This window comes from Drosophila ficusphila, unplaced genomic scaffold (genome assembly GCF_018152265.1).
Source record: "Drosophila ficusphila isolate 14025-0441.05 unplaced genomic scaffold, ASM1815226v1 contig_286, whole genome shotgun sequence".
Lineage (NCBI taxonomy): Eukaryota > Metazoa > Arthropoda > Insecta > Diptera > Drosophilidae > Drosophila > Drosophila ficusphila.
In genome coordinates this window covers 3775836-3797202 of record NW_025064189.1, presented here as the reverse complement: position 1 = coordinate 3797202, position 21367 = coordinate 3775836, and the positions used below count along the sequence as shown (strand labels likewise).

Below are 21367 nucleotides of genomic sequence, written 5' to 3'. Positions count from 1 at the left end.
TCCGGGTTTGCTGAAAAATCACTAAAATTAACTACTTTTAAGTCTACTCTATATCTTTTCTAATTTTAATCAAATTTTGAACTGGTATACCTATAAATGTTTTTATTTGAATTCCCTAACGAACTGCATCATTAGTTAATTTTTTGGTCGATATTTTGTCATTTTTTATGACCCCCGACCTTTCGAAATTTGAAAAAAATGGGTTTGCAGTCAAATAACTGTTTAAAATAAGCTTCTGAGCTCCACTAGATTAAGTACTACAAAAACAACTTTATTTGGTAAATGTTTCTATAATTTTATTACCATATACATATGTATTTTTGTTAAGTGTAAACTTGTGAAACTGAAACTGGTGTAATGCGACGCAGATGAAACGGACAGCGGCCGAGAAACGAACGAACAAACGAGACGAACAATTTCAGTCAGTGGGACTGGATGGACATTTGGAGGCGTCGAACGGTGGAGAAAGAGTTTTGGTATGTGATCGGTGGAAGAAGAAGAGGAGGAGGGCGGAGGGGGAGTGGCAACAGCAGTCTGAGCAGCAGAAATTGCAACCGATAATAATTATTTTTATGGAGTCTAGTCTGTGTCTAGACGATTTTTTTTCTGCCTTTTCTACTGCTGCTGCTGCTGCTTACTTCACTTGCTTTCGACCTGGCTAGTATCTTCCCTCTCGCTCACTCTCTCTTCTGTCTCCTGCCACAGACATCTAGCTATCTCCTTCTGTTTACGGCCTCTCTTCGGTTGACTCCCCTTACTAAATGCTCTGCTAAAGCTACTGTGTCATTGTTTTCGCTTTGATTCCGATTTTAACTGGTAAACTGGCATTTAACTGTTTTTCTGTTGCTGTTTGACAAACAAGGCAGACGGACCGAAGGGGGGAAAAGTCGGTGGGGGGAGGGGGCTTTCCAAGGAGCCCGAGTGAAGCAACAAAACAGCGACGACTGCAATGAGATAGTGAACGTGAGCGAGGCATGACAGACTCCAGCTAAATGCCGCAACCGAAATGGACACAAAAGACAGTCAGTCAGTCGTCAGACGGAGGGGGGGATAGTTGGCAGTGGCGGGGGAGAGGGGGGAGTCTATGAGTGGGGGTCGTTTAAGGGGGGTAGACTGGGAAGAAAGTCAGGCAGTTAGCCAAACATGCGAAAACAGTACCGTGATTTAAGACAAGGAATTTCTAAACTAAAGTAAAAGGAAAAAAAAATTAACAATATTAATTAAAAATAAATAAAATAAAATAATTAATAAAAAAAACTATAAAGCGATATTTATAATTTAAATCATTTCTGTGGTATAATTTTGAAAACTATAGTAAAAATTCTTACCACAATGAAACGAGAAACAATTACAGGACGGTTTTTCATTTGTTTTTTGCTGAGGTGTTAGGATATTAAATCTGAGACCCATAAAGTTTTCCAAGAAATCAGCAAAGGAAAAGTCTTCGAAATTGGTTTGGTTCCCTAAAGAGGTAAAAATGCTATCGCAGCAAAACTTCCTCTTTCAAAATCAAATATCTAATTTTAAGCTTCGTTTGTAAAAGAGTTTTCCATTTATATTGTTTTTATATTAGTACATCATACATATAAATAATACTTATATAAAAATGTACATTAATAAATACATAAAAAGTATAATTCGTAAAACAATTATAGGATATATTTTTATTAGATAAAAAACATTTGAAAATATTCGAATCTTTGATATTACATTAAAACTTTCTTTATAATTTTGATTTTAATCAATGAATAAAGAGTTCCTACCATTGAGTTACATAACTGGGGTAATTATTTGTTATTTACCACTGTGGCAGGTTCAGTTTGGAGTCTCTTCTGGTGACGGCGCTTCATCAACTGCATTTAGCTGTTCGCTTCGTTGGGCATGAGAAAAATGTCTCCTCCACAGCCTCGGGTCCGAAAGCCTAAAGCCCGGGGATCCGAGGATTGGGGATTGGGGTTCGGGGGGTTTTTAAAACCGAGACAGGGACAATTGTCTGGTGCTGTCCGCCAGTCGTTCCGTCACTCCGACTCGAATGCCTTTTTTGGCCGGAGAGGAGAATAAGTCTAGGAGAATGTGTCTAGGAGAATATGTCGAGGAGAATATGTCTCTCGACACCTTTCGGTCGGGGCTTTTGTTGTTGCAGCTGCTGCCTCGAGATATTATGTTATTATGGCAATTATAGTTACACGACTTTGGCGGCATCTATGGCATTTTTGGCCCGACGACAGCTTGGCATGTCTGTGCATTACCTTTACCCCCTCCCACTTAAACCACCTCCCTTCTCACCTATATCCTCGGCTATATGCGCCGACTTCTTTCCCAGATTCTCGCAGATAAGAGAAAGGCAGGCAATTCTCGCTTGCCGCTGACTGCATTGCAATTACAAACATTTTAATGCAATTAACACACACCTGAGACGGTCGGCGGCACTAAAAGGGGAGGACCATCTCATTTGCCTGGCTCTTTTGCAATCCGAAACTTCTCGGCCCAAAAACTAAAAAAAAACTAAAAAAACTAAAAAAAAAATCAACAACTGCAACAAAATAAGCAACTTCAAAAGCCGAAAGGCGACATTCGGTGCGTGTGTCAGTTCCCTTGGCCAATCTCTTGATGACGCCGCCACCGCTGCAGTTACCTGCCCTCCCCACCCCCTCCCACCTTCCCCTCCCCCTCCCATTTCCCCTCTGCCACCCTTCACCAACTTATTTGCGGTGTTTTCATTATGCCCTTTAACAGGGTATGCAAATTTTTTAAGAGACTGTTTGGGTTCTGTGCTTAATTATACAGTGGAAAACCACAAGGGAATTTCTGTTTTTAATCGCCTTTTTAACACCTGTTTTTCTCAGTTATTTTTAGTTTCTTTTTGTATACAATATAAATGCTCAAAGTATTACAAACGCGTTAAGCTTGCATTACATAATTCGTAAGCAATTATAACAGCAATTATAAATGGGAAACCCCATGTGATGCAATATGTGATACAATAAAAAGTTTTCCAAGGGTATTATACTTAACACGCAAGACAACTTAAATAAATAAACAGCATTATATCAAACAATAAGGTTGATGTTTGAAAGGTTACTAACATGATATCGTATTTACAGAAACATTTCACTTATGAACAAACTTTTTATTTACCAATTTAAAAGTCATGGCAATTCGATTTATTAAGCACTAATCTATTATTTTTTTGTTGACTTTTTTATAGACTTAATACAAATCACAAAATAACAATGTTAGCTCCTTACGTTAATAATTTATTAGTTGGCAAGAGATGAGATATTATGGAATCTTTATAAAATATTCTACAACGAAGAAAGAAAAAGTTACTTCTGGGAAATTTTTCATATTTTTAACTAATGTTTATAAAATACAGAAAATTAGAGATCGCTTGCCCACTTTTTTATTAATTTATTATTAATTTTGTTAACTTTAAATTTACTGAAAATGTGGGATAGAAGATGGCATACAAAAATAAGCATTTATTTATAATGTATAAAGTGTATATAAAAAGTCGGATGGGTGAAGTAATCTGCCCTCTTGATTTGCCGCTCCAGTTGTTATCAGTGGCTGTGGCAGTGCGGCAGATACTCAAAACGTTGTCGTCGTCATCGTCTGTCTTCTGTCGTCTGTCGTCGGTCGGCGGCTTTTGTAGTTGCCGCCTTGAGCTGCACTTACATGTGAAAGGTGGGAATGGACTCCATGAGGACCCGCAGTTCCCAACAGCAGAAAAGGGGAAAAGGAAGGGGAGGGGGGACAGGGAAATCCCCTTTAATGCCATGTCCAGCAAATCGTTTTGACCATAACCCCACCGCCAGAAAACGAGCACAATCAGTTTGCGCTTCATTTCATCGGTTTAATATGCAACACAAAAAAATTGTTTGTCTTTATTATCGCTGAAGGAAAAAGGAGACACACACATCCTGGCGGCATGCACACCCTTTTCCTTATTTTTTTTTTGTTCGCATCGAATGCAACTGTCGCCAGCGGCATTCGAGGCCTCTGATCATCTGCGGCTTCCTTCGGCCTCAGCTGCATTGTTTTTGCCCGCCTTTGGTCTTGGCAACTGGATTGCTGGATTGCGGCCCATTCGTATCGATTCACGTCAGAGCTCTGACGTCGCGACGTCAGCCAGACGTTCAATAATATTCAAATCACCAGCCGAAAAAAAAACCCAAATCATTCGCCAAAAGAAAGGTTTCAAAATTAGGTTTAAGCAAAGCCAAGATACTCTAACTAATGTAAAGCTATCTCTTGATTCCTTAAATAACAAAATGCTTATTTGCTTAGAAAACAATTTCGAAAAATGATTTATAATGTTTTTGGATTCGATTTGAAAAGTATAAACTATAAACTTAGATCTTCTTAATATTATTTAAATATGGTTGAGCTATAAACTCAAGTACCATTAAAATGGTTTTCTGAAAAATCAGAAAACTCCTATTCCTTTATTAAATTTAAAATTACAACTTTAATTCATTTTAACCTTTTCACTTAGCCTAGTAAACTTTTTCTAGTTTCTCCAAACAAAGTTAATTTATATCGCACTTATTTAGCTGTTGACTTATATTATTTCGCATTCAACAAGCGTTATACCCGCGATATTTGCTCTCCAATAAGAGTAGCAAACTGAAAGCAAAAGCAAAATGAGGCAATAATACATTTATGGGGCTATCGTCTAGACATTCGGCAATGCCGCCAGTGACGAAAGCATTTGGATATCGGAATCGCAGAACAAAGCCACAAAACAGAAACAAAAACAAAAGCAAAAAAACCGGCAGAAAAAAGCGTTATCAATGTAATCAAATGATATTGATTATTCACTTCTGTCTGACTGCCCGACTACCTGCCTGCCCAATACCCAATACCCAATGCCGAATGCCAAATGTTAATGTTCTCCCGGTCTGCTTTCTGTCTGCCGGCCCCTGGCATTTGTGTAGAATTAATGGCAAATCATTTATAATCCGACAGACAAACAGTCGAAGCCACAAAGCTTCCACCTTGACCGTCGGCATCTGCAATGGACATGCATACACTTGAGGTCAGAAAGATAGCTCCAAGGTTCTTGAATTGTTTTCGTTAAACAATTGGATACTTTTAAGTAGTATAAAAATAAAAATAAATTTGATTTGAAATCTCTGGGGATTACTGTCAGCCAAACTTAGCTTTAGAAATTAGTTTACAGAAAATTAAAAAAAATGTTTATATAAATTAATATAAAAATAATAAATAATAAATAATACAAATTGTTGAAATAATATATATGGGTTACTAAAGGTCAAAAGGACATATAAGAACATATAGTTATCAAAGCTATCATTTGGGTACATTGAATTTAATTTTATTTTGGGTTACTTGTGTTGTCAGCGTTTGACAATACAACCTTTAAGTTGGTGCCATTATATTGACCTAAACTGTACATATTACGCAATTCGCTGAAGATTGGTTCTGACTGGAGAGCGGGAACTAAGGAACTTAGTCAGGCGATTAGCTTCCGTTTCAGTGACTGGCTGCGGATGACTTGGCAGCCTTGATCGCCCTGGGATTTTGCTAATCGGCGAGTGGGGAACACGGAGGCAGCCTGAATTTGTATTCTAGGTCATTAGGGGAACAAAAACGCCAACAACAACAAGGAGGAGGGCAAGCAAAAACCATTCCACAAAACCCAAGGAGCAGGCGGATGAGGAAAGCTGGTGTCGTCGGGATTGGCAGAAGCATGCCGGGGAATATGTTTAATTTATTATTAATGGACCGACCCACCTTCCTCTTACGCACGATTTTGATGAATTATTTCGCTTGCTGCTTTTATACGTTCCTGGAAAATTTGATATTCAAAAACAATATTCACTTAAAATGAAATCAAATTTTACAGAGATCAAACCACGCAGGAACTCGAAATAAAAGGTTAATTAATTGTTTGAAAGCGATTGGTTTTTCATCAAAGTTTTTCCCAAATTTCCAAAAATTTTAAAAGAAACATAATTAAATTCAAGGCAAAGCTAAATTAATCTTATTTATATGTAATCTTCAAAAAAACTTTAACTGTTGCGCGTAAAATATTGTCTATAGTCCATTCTGTGAAAAGGGCATAGTCTCCACTTGGTATTGGTACAAGCCTTCCCAATTCCTTCTCCAGATTTCCGGAAAAGAATTTATCTATTATGATGTCGTGCTAAAAAAAATTATTGATTAGTATTTTTTAATTTTATATAATTTAAAATTATATCTTGCTCACATTGTAGGGACAGGTGTGATTTATATTGGAGCTATTTTTGAAATTTTCATGGAAGACACTAACGATTATATTTTTCTTTTCTTTCATAAATTTGCAGGCATCGACTGAAATATCTTTGAAGATCGGTTTATAGCCGTGATCAAAACGCCTAAATTTAAGTTTGATCTACAATTCAATATGAGTAAAACAATTAGAGAAATATATTTTTAAGCATTTTAAACTCACCCAGCAATTATCAACAGGTAACTTATACATTTTTGTGTATATATGCATATACTTATGCGTTCGATTGACCGCTTTAATATGACAAATTGGGAAACTTAAGAACTCCAAATTGGAAGAAGTGCAGTTCAGGTTGGTAAATGTTACGTGTCCCAAGCAGATCTGAATAATTAAAAGTATCTACCATACTGCGTTTTATTAAGTCCATTCGATTACCATTGGGAGAGCCATCCATAGTCCGAGTAGCAGAAACTTGCACATTTCGATAAAAACTGACATTGCTCGATGGCTTGTCCATTTTAAAATCAAAAATGTTATTATTTCGTTTAACAACCGTGAACCTTTTACTGTTAATCGCTTGTCTTAAATAGCAATAAATAGAACCTATAATTGTACAGTTTAAAATCATTCGATTTATAATTGTTTGTATTTATTTAGTTTACTACTGCTGAACGACTTTTATCACTTTATTAGACATCTCCCTAAAAAGCAAAAAAAGACATAAGATAATTTATTTTAAAGATGGATTTTTCTTTTTCATAGAAAGGCAGCAGAGATTTCTCTAAGGTTGATTTTTAAAACGAAAATATAAACTTATTTTTTAATATTTTTTGTATTTAAATTATTATTTTTTATTTATTTTTTTAAATATTTACTACAGCCTATCTGATATTCTTACATAAACATTTACAAAAGCCCGAACAATATTGTAAAAAGACCATTCGGTAAAGAAGGCATAGTCGCCTTGCATCATTGGGATGAGTTTCGTGAGATTCGATTCTATATTCCCAGTCCAAAGGTGATCAATTATGATGTCGTGCTTAAATATGCGATTCGTTAGAATGACAGAATTAAATTAAATGGCTTTACTCACATTGAAAGGACATGTGTGATTGGCGTTAGTATTATTCTTGTACATATTATAAAACATTTTTATGATCGGATTCTTTTGGTTTTTAAGGAACCTACAGGCATCGACCGTTATGTTTACGAAAAAGGGTTTGTATCCATGATCCTTACGCATGAACTCGAGTTTAGCCTACAAAAACTTTTCCAGTTTTGACTCTAGAGATATTTTTTGAGCTTACTGTGATATTATCTACGGGAACTTGGTACAGATTTGCATGAATATCGATGTATTTATGAGAACGGTTCACCGCCTTAATGTAACATTTTTCGAAGTCGACAAACTTTGAGTCCCTTGTTCCGCACTTTATGTTGGTAAAAGTCAAATGAGTCAGGATTGTCTAGGTAATAAAAAAGTTTTCTTAAAAATATTATCATAAAGATACATTGAACTTTACCGTAAAAAATCCAAAAAATGGTAATATACAAATATACGTTCGCATTGTGGTCCTCCTCTGATGGACTTGAAGCTTACAATAATACTTTTTTGGTCGAGTGGATAAAAAATTTGTGGTTTGATATAAACCATTTGAAAAATAATATAGAAAAACGATAATATTGTTACCGATGCGTTGAGATCTTATCAGTTCCCTGGCTTATAATTGGGGTTTCCATGTATTCCATATAACAAGGGTGGTGTTAAAAACCAACTTTCACTAATCGAAGCAGATCTGGTTAATAAAAGTATCTATCATATACGGTTTTACTAAATCCATTCGATTACCATTGGAAGAGCCATCCATAATCCGAGCAGCAGAAACTTGCACATTTCGATAAAAACTGAGATTGTTCAATGGTTTGTCCATTTTCCATTTTAAAATCAAATATGTTATTATTTCGTTCAACAACCATGAACATTTAACTGTTAATTGCTTTCTTAAATAGCTACAAATAGTATATACAATTGTACAGTTTAAAATCATTCGATTTATAATTGTTTGTATTTATTTAGTTTACTCCTGCTGAACGTCGTTTTTCAAAAAAACCCGTTGCTCTTGCAAATAATTAAGGAAAGAAATATTTATAATAGATCAAGTAAAAAGTAATCCATTATTTGTACATGAAACTCAAAGATTTTTTTATGGTTAGAATTAACCGGTTTATTAAATACACAGATACTTTAAAAGTTTCTGTAAATGTTTCAAAAACATTATAATTTTTATGTTCAATAATTTATCATTTTTACTGCTGAATACTTACGTTTAGGAACAATTTTTTTTTATTTTCCTAATCAAAACTGCCTATCTGATACTCTTACATAAACATTTATAAACGCCCGATAAATATTGTAAACAGACCATTCGGTAAAGAAGCCATAGTCGCCTTGCATCATTGGGATGAGTCTCGTGAAATCCGATTCTATATTCCCAGTCCAAAGGTGATCAATTATGAAGTCGTGCTTAAATGTGCGATTCGTTAGAATACAAAAATTAAGTTAAATGGATTTACTCACATCGAAAGGACATGTGTGATTGGCGTTAGTATTATTCTTGTACACATTATAAACCATTTTTATGATCGGATTCTTTTGGTTTTTAAGGAATCTACAGGCATCGACCGTTATGTTTACGAAAAAGGGTTTATATCCATGGTCCTTACGCATGAACTCGACTTTAACCTACAAAAACATTTCCAGTTTTGGCTTTAGAGTTTTCAAATATTTTTTTCGAGCTTACTGTGACATTATCTACGGGAAGTTGGTACAGATTTGCATGAATATCAATGTATTTATGAGAACGGTTCACTGCCTTGATGTAACATTTTTCGAAGTCCACAAACTTTGAGTCCCTTGTCCCGCACTTTATATTGGTAAAAGTCATATGAGTCAGGATTGTCTAGGTGATAATAAAGTTTTTTTTTTAAATATTATCATAAAGATACATTGAACTTTACCGTAAAAAATCCAAAAAATGGTAATGTATAAATATACGTTCGCATTGTGGTCCTCCTCTGATGGATTTGAAGCTAACAATAATTATTTTGTGATCGAATGCAATTTTAAAAATAATAAAGAAAAAAGATTATATTGTTACCGATGCGTTGAGATCGTATCAGTTCCCTGGCAAAAAATTAACTTATAATTAGGGCTTTTAAATATTCCATAACAAGGGTGGTGATAAAAGCCAAATTTTACTAAAGAGGAAAACACCATTTTATAGTTAATAAGCATAAACATACAAACATGTATTATAAAATATAATAAAAATATATAAATTATTGAAAAGGAATATACGTTTTTATACCCTTGCAGAGCAAAGGGTATTATAATTTCAGTCTGAAGTTTGCAACGCAGTTAAGGAGACACCTCCGTTATTGTTTTTATTTATTACTGCCTATCTGAAACTCTTACATAAACATTTATAAACGCCCGAAAAATATTGTAAACAGACCATTCGGTAAAGAAGGCATAGTCGCCATGTATTATTGGGATGAGTCTCGTGAAATCCGATTCTATATTCCCAGTCCAAAGGTGATCAATTATGAAGTCGTGCTTAAATGTGCGGTTCGTTAGAATGACAGAATTAAATTAAATGGCTTTACTCACATCGAAAGGACATGTGTGATTGGCGTTTGTATTATTCCTGTACACATTATAAACCAATCTCATAACCGGATTTTTTTGGTTTTTAAGGAACTTGCAGGCATCGATCGTGACGTTTACGAAAAAGGGCTTATATCCATGGTTGTTATTGCGAAATAACTCAAATTTAACCTACAAAAACTCTTCTAGTCTTGGCTCTTAAATATTCAGATATTTTTTCGAGCTTACTGTGACATTATCTACGGGAACTTGGAACAGCTTTGCGTGAATATCGATGTATTTATGAGAACGGTTCACTGCCTTGATGTAACACTTTTCGAAATCGACAAACTTTGAGTCTCTTGTTCCGCACTTTATATTGGTGAAAGTCAAATGACTCAGGATTGTCTACGTGAAAAAAGGTTTATTGAAATTATCCTAAAAATACATTGAACTATACCGTAAAAAAGCCAAAATATGTTAATGTATAAATATACGATCGCATTGTGGTCCTCCTCTGATGGATATGAAGCTAACAATAATTATTATTTGGTCGAGTGGCTTAAAAACTATATGATCCGATATAAACAATTTTCAAAATAAAAAAGAAAAACAATTATATTGTTACCCATGCGTTGAGATCGTATCAGTTCCCTGGCAAAAAATTAACTTATAATTAGGGCATCCATGTGTTCTATAACCAGGGTTGTGTTAAAAGCCAAATTTTACTAAATAAGAAAACAACCATTTTATAGTTAATAAGCATAAACAAGCACCATAGTCAATATAATTTAACAATGTAAATTAAAAATACGTAAAACATTAAAACAGAATATACGTTTTTTCATTTTTTTTTACGAATTATTATGTTAAACGCTGTTTATTTTTATAATTCTGTTAGCTTAATGTTTTCTGAGCTGATGATTAGTTTAACTTTTCCGGTTTCTTATAAAATTATTCTTCGGAATGATCAGGCTTAATAAAATGAGGAAATAACATGAAGACATAATCCTTTAGTAGACTATTCCTGCTTCTCTGATACTCTTACGTATACATTTATAAGACTACGTACAATATTGTATACCGACCACTCTGAGTAAATGGCAAAATCTCCAGACCGCAAAGGGATGTATTTGAAGATGTTTGATTCTAAATTTCCAGTATAAACGTGATCAATAATAATGTCGTGCTTAGGTGTAAAGACAATTAGATAGATTATATATCATATTTCAATTTAAATCGATTTACTTACATTGTAAGGACATGTATGGTTTATGTTGGAATTGTTCTTGTATATATCAAAGAACAATTTCGCAATCGGTATCCGGGGATTTTTGAGAAACTTGCAAACGTCAATGTGCAAGTCGACGAAAAACGGTCTATAACCGTGGTCGTATCTCATTAATTTTACATTAACCTGTAAAATATATTATATATAAACATATTATATTTAAATGCATTATATATATTTATTATATTACACTTTCGAACTTACTGAGACGTTATTTATTGATTTCTTATACATGTTTGCGTGAATATCTAGATACTTGTGGGTACGGTTCACTGCTTTTATATAGCACTTTTCGAACTTGGCAAACTTTACGTCTTTTGTGATGCATTTTAGGTTGGTGAAGGTCACATAGGGAAAAACCGTCTAATTGTTTAAGGTTAATTAAATTCAAATGAAATCGATATGGAGGTTTACCGTTAAAGATCCCAGTATCGTAAATATACAAAAAAACATTCGCATGGTGATCTTTCTATATTGAATTCCGAACTTGTAATGTTCATATTTTTGGTTGGGTTGTGACAACAAATTTAATTTAAAAAAATATCCAAGCTCATTAACAATTGTTCAGATAATTATGCAAGTAACTATTAAAATTCAATCAGCTCATCCACAAAAAAATAGTCTATGGAAATTAATGATATATAAAAAAATTTTATATTTTGATACCAGTTACTCGTAGAGTAAAAGGTTATACAGTGTTGGAATTTATTTTATAAGTAAGGGTCGCAAATTAGTATATTTGTAACGACATTATTACAGATACTTAGTAACGCAATAAATATTATAAAATTAAAATAGGTAGAAAAATGAGGTATAATTTTAGAATGACGATCTTTTTACAACATTTAGCTAATTTCTTATCATTTCACGAATTTTTATTTATCGTTTAGAAATATATCAGTTTTTAATCTTAAAGAATATCTTTACTGATAAGCGAGTAACATTTGAGGAGTACCACGTTGAATACAAGGCATAATCTCCATTGGGAACGGGAAGCAGTCGAAGAAAGGCCGTTTCCAAATTGCCAGTCCAAAATTTTTCCAATATAATGTCATGCTAAGTAGGCCACAGCAAGGATAAAAGGAAGGATAAAAACTCGGTATATATATAGTATATATTACTCACATTGTAAGGGCAGGTATGGTTCAAGTTTGAAACATTTATAAATGTTTCATGTATATCCCTTAAATATGTCATCGATCGAATTTTTGGATTCCTCATATACTTGCAAAAATCAAAATTCATTCCCATGAAAAAAGGTTTATAACCATTCGTTCGTCGCATCGCCTCTAATCTGAGCTGCGTATTGTAAAAAATACTTTCTCATTGTACGTTTTTTTTAAAACTGAAACTTTCCACATATATTGTTGAAATTCTCTAGTTATTAATCTATATTATATGGCACTTAAACATTTAAATGAAATTGCTTCCATTAACTCTTGATAACAATCGATATTTGTGTTTCGGTTTAAATTAAGTAATATAAGATGGTTACGATTCATTTATTTCCAGCCTAAATGAACATTTATTTCTAGAACTTTTGGGAACAAATAGGTCCACCAAATAGGAATTTTTTAAAAATCTAACAGTTTGTAGTTCCTTCTGAATAAAGCGCGTGTGTTTGAATTTACATATTTTTCGATCTGAACGGGAAAGAATACAGAATAAACAAAAAATTCCATACAAAAACCCGAAGAGGAGCCCGTAAAATTAATGTGCCCGCGGAAGAGATGACTTAAGTGAGCCCTGGCTGAGAAGTTCGAAATGGAAATGGAAATGGAAATAAAACTGGCCAGAAGAAGTAGCAGCGGCAGCAGTCCACAGACCACAAAAATACACTCCAGACAAAAAGAATTTTATTGGCCTTCACTTAACGCTCATAAATTTGTCTGCTGCGAAATCTGCGAGACGAGACCAAAAGCGAGGCAACCGAAATGAAAAGAATATTGTTTATAGTGCCACGCTTCCGCGGATGTCTGGAAACTGGTTCGGCAGTTTATTTTTTGTTTTGTCTTGCATTTTGTAAGGCTTTCTCATAAAAATATTGTTGCAGAGTAGAGGGGATCCCACCCATTTCTTGTTGCTGCCACCGAGTGGCCGCGGGTGAGTGCCGAACTTCACGCACAAATCTGATTAAACCTCGGTCGCAGTTAATGAACCAGGACCCCAAGACCATTGCCCCTGTTCCTCCTCTGACTTTTGGAGTGCAGTTCGGGGAGTCTGCATATGGATGGAGTGCAGCAGGAAGATGGCCAGTCAACCAGCCAGTCAGCCAGCCAGTCAGTCGTTCAGATAGCGAGGAGTCTAAAAATAGCCACCAGAACCACATGTTGGTCAAGTTTTAGACTCCTTTCCCCGGATTCAAATACCCTTGCTAAGTGGAGTACGAAGGTTACTGAGAAGATTTGGTAACTTCATATGATTTACTTATTAAGAATCTTTAATATTTTATTTACTTATAATTTTATTAATGCAATTTGAACTGTTGTGCCATTTATTTAGATTTATTTGTATTTCTCAATTATGTTTAAATATTTCTGGAATTAGTTTTAATTTCTTAAAATGTTTTAATTTCATTTATTACTCTAAATATTTTTTTTCCTGTGTATTTCTGTATGGTTTTATAAACGATCTGTCTGCTCAAATGTAATTTAAATTAAAATGTAATTATTTAAACGATTAAGTGGAGAAAAAGTGTCATATACAATGATTACGTGATCATGTGTTATTTATGAAACTGCTGCGTATTTACATTTTATACAAACCACATTAAACCAGATTTGTGATCGATGATACTAGACAGTTTTAAAATAAAAATGGTTTTGATTTCTAAGTTAAAATAACAGAATATTACTGTGTGAAATAATACCCATAATTTTAGGATAACCTGTTAAAAGGGTATTTTTAATTTTTGTTTTCCTTACTTAACTTTTCCTTTTGAGTGCCCATTTTTTTGCTGCCTTGGCTAGCAAATGTTACCCACATCTGTCTCCAGCCAAGAGTTGCAGTTTTGGTCGCAGTCCGAGTTCGAGACCCCATCCAGTTCCATCCTGTATACAATCCTATACCAAACCATACCATCCCATCCCAACCGATCCGATCCGATCCCATTCCATTCGAACCAGTCGCCGGTGCAACAGCAACCATCTTTTAATAAATGCGAACGTGATCGCGTTTCGTGCGTCACTGCATGCCCAGACAACTCACACACACAAACACACAGATATACACGTACTATAGCTATAGTATATGCCATATACTGGAATATAAAGACCCGACTTTTGCGAGGCGTTGCACCTTTGGCAAAGGTGCATTGATCGGGATTGGGATCGCTGTCTGGGCAAGTTTCTTCTGCGCCTCCAACTCCTCCCTGTCCACCTCCTTTTCATTTTTTTTATTTTTTTTTGCCTTTTTCGCGGCCATTGGCTGCGCTTATTTGTGTACTTCATTTTCCTTTTCCTTTTTTTTTTTTGTGTTGCCCAACTTTTTGTTCATTTTGTAAAACGAAATTATTATTGTGTTATGCACGCGTATACACACAGCCAAGTATCCGGAGACAGAGCTTCTTTTCCCTTATATTTCCCTTACATTTCTTTCTTTTTCTTTTTTTTTTTTTGGAGGTTTTTTTTTTTTTTTTTTTTGTAACGACGCGTGCGTCGAGAGCCGAAAGTGCGTTCAATGAACGCAGCGCGGAGCAACGATCGGTCGAATGCGCCGACGATAACGCCGCACATCGACGGGCGTTTTCGGGGGATATTGGGGGGATAATGGGGGTGGCCGATCCGGTGCGACTAACTTGACTCAGCGGGAACGTATTCGCACGCCCTTGGCATCGTCTGGCCATATCACATATAACTGGCTCAGCGGCACGTTTGTGGGAAGAGCTCTGATATGGAGCAGAAAGTATTAAATCAAATGGCATTGCGCTAAATTGTCAACGAAGATAAACACATTGTTGCACATGAGAATGTTTATTTTTATGTGATTAACAAAACTTGAAGTTTTTACTGATTAAAGCTTATTTCGTATATATACATGAATGACTAAAAAATTAAATAAATATAAATAAAATATAACTAAAGATAACTTATTAAATTCAAGAAAAATGGCTTGACATTTTCAAACATTAATTTTTATTTGGAGAAGATAACTTTCTTCTTTTCTTCCATTGAGAAGTTTAATAACTTGAGAAATTGGGGATATTAACTTGTAATGTTTTGGTGTTTAAAAAATTTAAAAAAAAATTAAAGTTCCACGAACCGATTTTAAACTAGAAAATTCCAGATTGAAAAATTATTCTTGACATTCTTTTGTAATTTCTAGAAACTTTACTTCTCAAAATACTGATAAGTACCAAATAAAATCGCTTTTACAATAGCTTACTGAAATTAAAAAGTTCGTTTTTATAATGGCAGTCATAAGAAGTACTGAGAAACCACTTAAAACCGCAACTTAGGGCAAAGTGTAAAATGTTCCACTTTATTCTGCCTCAAATTGCACGAGTTAGCGGTAAAGATAAACCGCAGCTATCAGCGAATGACGGTGGCGAATGTTTTGGGTAGAAAAAACGGCGACACGTGCGCGTTGCCATTTGAAATTTGGATGCGACAGTGCGTTATCGCAATCGCAGGGCAAGTGCAGTTCATCGAACGAAATCCGCTGATTACGACCCCGAATATAGAGTCGATGAATGGGCTCCAGTAATGTGGATTACAGGGATCCAGAATGAAATTTCCCCACCATTTGTTCCTCAACGAATGACGAAGGCTAGCCACAAATCAGTAAATGAAATTAACTCGCTTTCAATCAAGCAACGTTTAAACACTGTCTGATGGCATCAATCGTGTGTGTCTACGTCGCCGATGATAATAATAAACCAATAAAATTAATACAAATTGCAATTGTTGTGTGTGTTGTGGCTCGATTGGCGCGACACACTTCAATTGGTTTGCTCTTTTCAGCTCTTCTGCTTCGCGTTCGTTCCTCCTCTTTTTTATTTGCCTTTTATTACGCACATATTTATTTAATGCAGGTCTGCCTGTCTAGAGGCCTTCCCACTCCTTACTCTCCACTTCCCTTTCTCCACTCTCCACATTCTCCACTCCCCGCTCTGCTGATCCCCATAAATCGACCGTCCTGTCTGTCATGTGTGCGTCTGCCTCGTTGCGTGTTTGTTTGTTTGTTTATTTTATTGTTTGCCCTTGTTTTGCCGCTGCTGCTGCTGCCGGCTGCAGAAATCGAATGTCAGAATGAATAATACACAACCATGTACAGGAACTTCGAAGCTTTAGGGAGTGCAATAGTTACTGCCAAAGAGGTTGATATATCTTGAATTTATTTGTAAATAAGTTCAAAGATAAATTTAAAAAATAAATACATTTAATTTTCTTCTTTTGGGCAATTAATTTTAGTTTCTTTTAAAATGTTTCTTTTAACATAATTTAAACATTTTTGCTACTTCAAGAAATATATGCAACGAAAGACTTAAGCGCTTGTCTTTAAATCTCTTTCAAGTAAGAAACTTTATCCGTTCAAACCAAAAAAAAAAACACTGTAAAGACCCATTTTAACCAAACGAAAATTCCCCACCCTAAATAAAAGTTTTTCCAGAGAAATTGAAATCAAACAGTTTAGCATAAATGCGCATAAATGTCTAAAGCTGTCATCAAACACATTTCTTATGTTGTCACTTATTTTTGGGGCATATTAAAATAAATAGCAGGGCTCAAAATACACACACGAGGGCCAAAAAAATATCTAGGATCCTTTATATATTTCGAGTGAGGCCACGTGGTGTTTGTTTAGGAGGCAAGAACGCATTTTTTGTGGCATAACTCTCGATGAATTCCGCCAGAGTCCCGAAAATTTAACGTCATCAACAACGATGGGCGGCTAAGGGAAACACGTTGCGTATGCTTTATTTTGTTGGTCGTACAAAAAAACACGTTACGTATACGCCACCGTCTGCGCCAGACCGGAAGAGAGGGTGGGATAGATAGAGGGGGGGAGGGAGAGCAGACCGAACTCAAATATGCGTAGGCCGCACACACACACACACACACACACACACACACACACAAACGAACTCGACTGTGTCCTTGAGAATCATTCGCAGCACCTTTTCCCACATTTTCCGCATTGTGAGCACTCCAAGTTTATCAGCTGCGTTCAGCTCTCAATTGTGAGCCGCCGGCTTTCTCTTCTCCCTTCTCTTCTCCCCTCTCTTCACCCCCTTTTCTCCCTATTTACTCCCGTATTTTAAGGCTCAGCTCAACGCGTTTGAAGCGCATATCCTGCGTCGTCATCCTCGCTTACATATGCGTAGTTAGTTGTCTGCCGCTTTTGCGGCCTAAGCTTTTATTTTATTGTGTGCCAGTGCAACTCCTTCTCATTCTCCCTTCTTCCTCTGCTGCTTGTTCTTCTTCTTCCCATCCTGATCCTGGCTCCTCGTTAATCCCATACTCGTTGTGTCTGGTCCTTCCGAAAATGCCGATGCCACAACGCACACACAGACAGACAAACAATTGGGCAAGTGGAGGGTGATGGGTGGAGGGGGAGGCGGGAAGGGGGGTTCTAGAGGGGCAAGCCGAGGCCTCCGGTGTAATGTAATTTTGTGGAATTCCATGGAATACAAGGTAGATTTCAGTCACGCTACCTAGGCTTATGATTATGAAATACACTTAGGTATTTAAGGTATAAAGAGCATTATAACATTGTGGAAATTACTATTTTTTAAAACCAGTGAAGGATTATTTTCCAATTAAGAAATGAAAATAAATATTTTAATTTTTTAAAAATAAAACAGAAAGACAAACAAATATTTTTGACAAATGATTTTACATAAATTAACAAGAAGCAACACATAAATTCATCATTGAAGTAAAAGAACAACATTTTTAAGGGTAACAATATAAAAGTATTTAAACTATTTCGAAAGTATTACTTTTATTATTTCGTTTAAATTAATATTTATTATAATTATCTTTAAGTATTGCATGCAGTAGCAAAAAACTAAATATTCGAATCATACCAATTGCTGTGTTACGATACTATATTTTCTTTGGCAAGCGATTCCCAATATACAATATATGGTGCTTATGCACTTATTATATTAGCATATTTTTGGCCAAATAGATTTCTAAAATGTGACAGAAAGACAAATTGTCAGTCCATTTTTAGGGCATTGGAAAAGTCCACGTTGTCGGTGGCTTTTATGGCATAAATGTTTGCTGGCATATTTAGTCTGCGGATCTTGAAGGTTAAATATATGTAAACACACCTTTTGTATATCCCATGGGCATTATGCAGTCGGCCGTTTGTTGTTGTCCCGCTCCCTGAAAGCCAGCACCCCCACCCCCTCCCCCTCTTATCCCCATCCCCCCTGTATTCCCCCCTCTGCGACTGTCTGTCTGCGCCACTGCCTGCCAGTTTGTCTGGCAGTTTTGACTTGTTTGCCAAATGGCGTACAAGATATTTATGCATATTAAAACAATTTGCTTATTATGCCTGAATAATTGAGTGAGCACCAGAGCCGACGACTACAGCAATCTGTATCTCAATCTAAATCTGAATCAGAGACTTAAAACGGGGCATGAATATACAGTACAAGTCGCTTAAGATGTTTTGGTGTTTTTCCTACTTAAAAGTGGTTTGTGTAAGATTACAAAAATTCACAACAAAAATATGTTAATGTTGGATGTTAATTAATTTTTCAATTTCATTGCGCATCTCACTTAATAGATAAATACTAAACGATTACCTTAAAAGCAAACCTTTTCGCATGTACAGCATCTATCTAAGTGTGATCCAGATTTGAAAATCTCACAACAAATAAGAGCAATCACTACTGTACCGAAAAGCGGGCAAACGGGTTGGCTACGTAATATTTGCCCAGCATTACATTTGACAAAGTCTACGTCAAGCGTCTAGGTCTACTTCGATGTCTGGGCCGGCGACATCGAAGCGCAAACTTCAACAAAGCGTTAATTAATACTCGCAAATGTTTGCGCTTCGTCTGGCAATAAAAAAGTTAAGCGAGACAACGGACCAGGGCAAATACACTGCTTCCCTTCGCCACCCCCTTTGCCACCCTCCTTTCTCACCCCTTTTTTCGGTACCAGCAAGAGTCAGTCGCTAGTCGCTGCTGAAAAGGCTGAAAAATAGTAGAGAAAAAAGTGTAGAAAATAATATAATACAGATAGGGAACAAAGTCCCGTCATAAGTCAAATAAAAAGCGCAGCGGCAACAACTGTGTCGGAAGTGGTGGAGTCATCCAATGAATAGGCGCGCACACAATTTTCCGCTGCTCGCTGCTCGCGAAATTATTGTGGGCCAGATAAGCAGACAGGTGAGAAGGAACCGCCGAAGGGGGGCAGTGGCAAGCAGGTGGGTCAGGTGGTTTAGGTGGTTTTAGGTGGTTTTAGGTGGGTCAGGTGGGCAGGTGGAGTGCGCCGTTGAGCCACTGGCGAAAGCGACGGAAGCTGAGCCACAGTTACTTCGCCCACACAATGTAAAGTTATCATCGCTTCTGTTTGACAACTTAATAGTCAAGGGATGTTGCTCCAAGGGGTTGGGGAAATTAAACAACTCTAAGTTGCTCGCTACTGGGGAAAATTGATTTCAAGATACCTGCTTTGAATGTCCAATTACATGATAAATAGTAAGGCAATTATAATTGCATTAAATATTTATTTAAATTTGTGGGATTTTATTTCAAATCAACATAATATTTCATCTTTAAAATTAAATAAATAAATAAATAATAATATTATTATTCTTATACTACTTACCAACAACCCAAAAAAGCTGTATACCTAAAAAAAATTTATCCACAATTACTTTGTATTATTTTCTTCAACTTTAAGATTTGTTGTTCTGTTTTGAATAAAATCAAAAATTGTTTGTTATAGATTGTTAAATATTTGTAATAAGGAATACAGTTCTAATATATTTTTTATTAAAAAAAATAAAAAAAAAGGCATTTTTCTTTATCATATTCCTTGATGCTTAAGTACATCTTCTTTTTATTTATCCAAGTACAGTCCCACAGAGGGACTCGCAATCGCAGTCGGGTCAGCGAGTCCGGCCGATCCGCTTGCCACTCGCAACAAATTTTTATTTGACGGCATCAATCAGTCTCCTTGGCCGTCTGCCCTCCCCAAACCCCATCCCGAACCCCAATCCGAATCCGAACCCAAACCCAAGTCCATTCCCATACCGACTGACGTCTGGTCGGCTTTTGGTCCCTTTTGTTGCCCCAAAAGCGATCCAAAGTGCAGCGGCAGACGGAGAAACGCGGACTCAGACTCACAAACAGACACAGACAGAAAAGCAGCCGCAGTCGCAGTCATTTTTAATGTCTCGACCCCGAAAGCAAAGGGGAGAAATGAGAAGGTGGAGTGCTGAAGGCAAACGAGTGAATTGCAGACGTGCTACACTGCAAAAATTTTATTTACCTGATTCCGGTGTTGGTAAGAAAAGGAATCAGAATTAATTGAATGTGTTAAATTATAGCAATTTCGTCTTTTGGACAGAACAAATGAATATTATATTACATTTAATATGTTCCTTAGACAACAAACTTTTTAAAAACAAATATTTTATACATACGCAATTTAAAGCTGATATTAGTTAATTTTGGTACTCGAAGGAAAAAATATTTTTTAAGTATTGACAGATTATAGGTTTCGAATTTTTTTTAATTTTTCCTTTTAGAAAATAATTTCCTTCTCAATTTTAGGAGTTCATATAGAGAATATATTGAAAGAATTATTTTGAATGATTATTTCAAAGATTAAATACAATTTTAAAGACACAATTTTGGTAATATTTGAGATATACAATTTTTTGAGTGTAATGGTGGTCGCTTTTCTGCAGACGACGCCGGCAATCATCAATTTCTCAGTGTCGCATTAGTTTTCATTAATTTGAGCGGCGTCGGCGAGGCAAGCAGATGGACCAGTCGCAGTACCAATCCTCTGCCTACCCCTTCCCCTTCCCCTGCCACTCCCCTTCTGGCCGAGCACCACCCCCTTTGGCGGGCCAGACAACAATTGCAACTCACTGCAGCGGAGCAACAACAATCGGATCCGCTGCAAGCATTATTGATGCATTTGGCGAGCGGCCGCGACAGTGCGACGACTGACGATGACGTTGACAGCGATGAGAGCGATGGCAGCAGCGACGGGCGAAT

The 21367-nt window shown here is 36.1% G+C and overlaps 5 protein-coding genes across 5 annotated transcripts; all 5 read right to left on the bottom strand.

Moving 5' to 3' along the window:
- Positions 1 to 7112: 7112 nt before the first annotated feature.
- LOC108089300 lies at positions 7113 to 8132 on the bottom strand. Its single transcript, XM_017187477.1, has 4 exons — positions 8088 to 8132; positions 7546 to 7704; positions 7332 to 7496; positions 7113 to 7277 (listed from the first exon to the last, which is right to left on the bottom strand). The coding sequence occupies exons 1-4, from the start codon at positions 8130 to 8132 to the stop codon at positions 7113 to 7115; spliced, it is 534 nt and encodes a 177-aa protein (XP_017042966.1).
- A 462-nt stretch (positions 8133 to 8594) lies between these two features.
- Positions 8595 to 9301, bottom strand: LOC108089299. The gene is made up of 4 exons (XM_017187476.1): positions 9257 to 9301; positions 9040 to 9198; positions 8817 to 8981; positions 8595 to 8762 (listed from the first exon to the last, which is right to left on the bottom strand). The coding sequence occupies exons 1-4, from the start codon at positions 9299 to 9301 to the stop codon at positions 8595 to 8597; spliced, it is 537 nt and encodes a 178-aa protein (XP_017042965.1).
- A 388-nt stretch (positions 9302 to 9689) lies between these two features.
- Positions 9690 to 10389, bottom strand: LOC108089297. Its single transcript, XM_017187475.1, has 4 exons — positions 10345 to 10389; positions 10134 to 10292; positions 9909 to 10076; positions 9690 to 9854 (listed from the first exon to the last, which is right to left on the bottom strand). Exons 1-4 carry the CDS (start codon positions 10387 to 10389, stop codon positions 9690 to 9692), a joined length of 537 nt encoding a protein of 178 aa, XP_017042964.1.
- A 516-nt stretch (positions 10390 to 10905) lies between these two features.
- On the bottom strand, positions 10906 to 11634 carry LOC108089296. Its single transcript, XM_017187474.1, has 4 exons — positions 11590 to 11634; positions 11380 to 11538; positions 11137 to 11301; positions 10906 to 11073 (listed from the first exon to the last, which is right to left on the bottom strand). Exons 1-4 carry the CDS (start codon positions 11632 to 11634, stop codon positions 10906 to 10908), a joined length of 537 nt encoding a protein of 178 aa, XP_017042963.1.
- Positions 11635 to 12072: 438 nt separating this feature from the next.
- On the bottom strand, positions 12073 to 14224 carry LOC108089295. The gene is made up of 3 exons (XM_017187473.1): positions 14159 to 14224; positions 12301 to 12474; positions 12073 to 12231 (listed from the first exon to the last, which is right to left on the bottom strand). The coding sequence occupies exons 1-3, from the start codon at positions 14222 to 14224 to the stop codon at positions 12073 to 12075; spliced, it is 399 nt and encodes a 132-aa protein (XP_017042962.1).
- Positions 14225 to 21367: the final 7143 nt, after the last annotated feature.

Coding starts and splice junctions, on each gene's coding strand:
- LOC108089300 (XM_017187477.1), bottom strand. CDS start 8,132: ATGTGCAAGTTTCTGCTGCTCGGATTATGGATGGCTCTTCCAATG. Junction 7,497..7,545: donor TTCCCGTAGATAATATCACA/GTAAGCTCAAAA, acceptor AAGTTTTTGTAG/GCTAAACTCGAGTTCATGCG. Junction 7,278..7,331: donor ATCACACATGTCCTTTCAAT/GTGAGTAAAGCC, acceptor CGCATATTTAAG/CACGACATCATAATTGATCA.
- LOC108089299 (XM_017187476.1), bottom strand. CDS start 9,301: ATGCGAACGTATATTTATACATTACCATTTTTTGGATTTTTTACG. Junction 8,982..9,039: donor TTCCCGTAGATAATGTCACA/GTAAGCTCGAAA, acceptor ATGTTTTTGTAG/GTTAAAGTCGAGTTCATGCG. Junction 8,763..8,816: donor ATCACACATGTCCTTTCGAT/GTGAGTAAATCC, acceptor CGCACATTTAAG/CACGACTTCATAATTGATCA.
- LOC108089297 (XM_017187475.1), bottom strand. CDS start 10,389: ATGCGATCGTATATTTATACATTAACATATTTTGGCTTTTTTACG. Junction 10,293..10,344: donor CATATTTTGGCTTTTTTACG/GTATAGTTCAAT, acceptor TTTTTCACGTAG/ACAATCCTGAGTCATTTGAC. Junction 9,855..9,908: donor ATCACACATGTCCTTTCGAT/GTGAGTAAAGCC, acceptor CGCACATTTAAG/CACGACTTCATAATTGATCA.
- LOC108089296 (XM_017187474.1), bottom strand. CDS start 11,634: ATGCGAATGTTTTTTTGTATATTTACGATACTGGGATCTTTAACG. Junction 11,539..11,589: donor CGATACTGGGATCTTTAACG/GTAAACCTCCAT, acceptor TTAAACAATTAG/ACGGTTTTTCCCTATGTGAC. Junction 11,074..11,136: donor ACCATACATGTCCTTACAAT/GTAAGTAAATCG, acceptor TTTACACCTAAG/CACGACATTATTATTGATCA.
- LOC108089295 (XM_017187473.1), bottom strand. CDS start 14,224: ATGGAACTGGATGGGGTCTCGAACTCGGACTGCGACCAAAACTGCAAC. Junction 12,475..14,158: donor ACTCTTGGCTGGAGACAGAT/GTGGGTAACATT, acceptor TACAATACGCAG/CTCAGATTAGAGGCGATGCG. Junction 12,232..12,300: donor ACCATACCTGCCCTTACAAT/GTGAGTAATATA, acceptor TGGCCTACTTAG/CATGACATTATATTGGAAAA.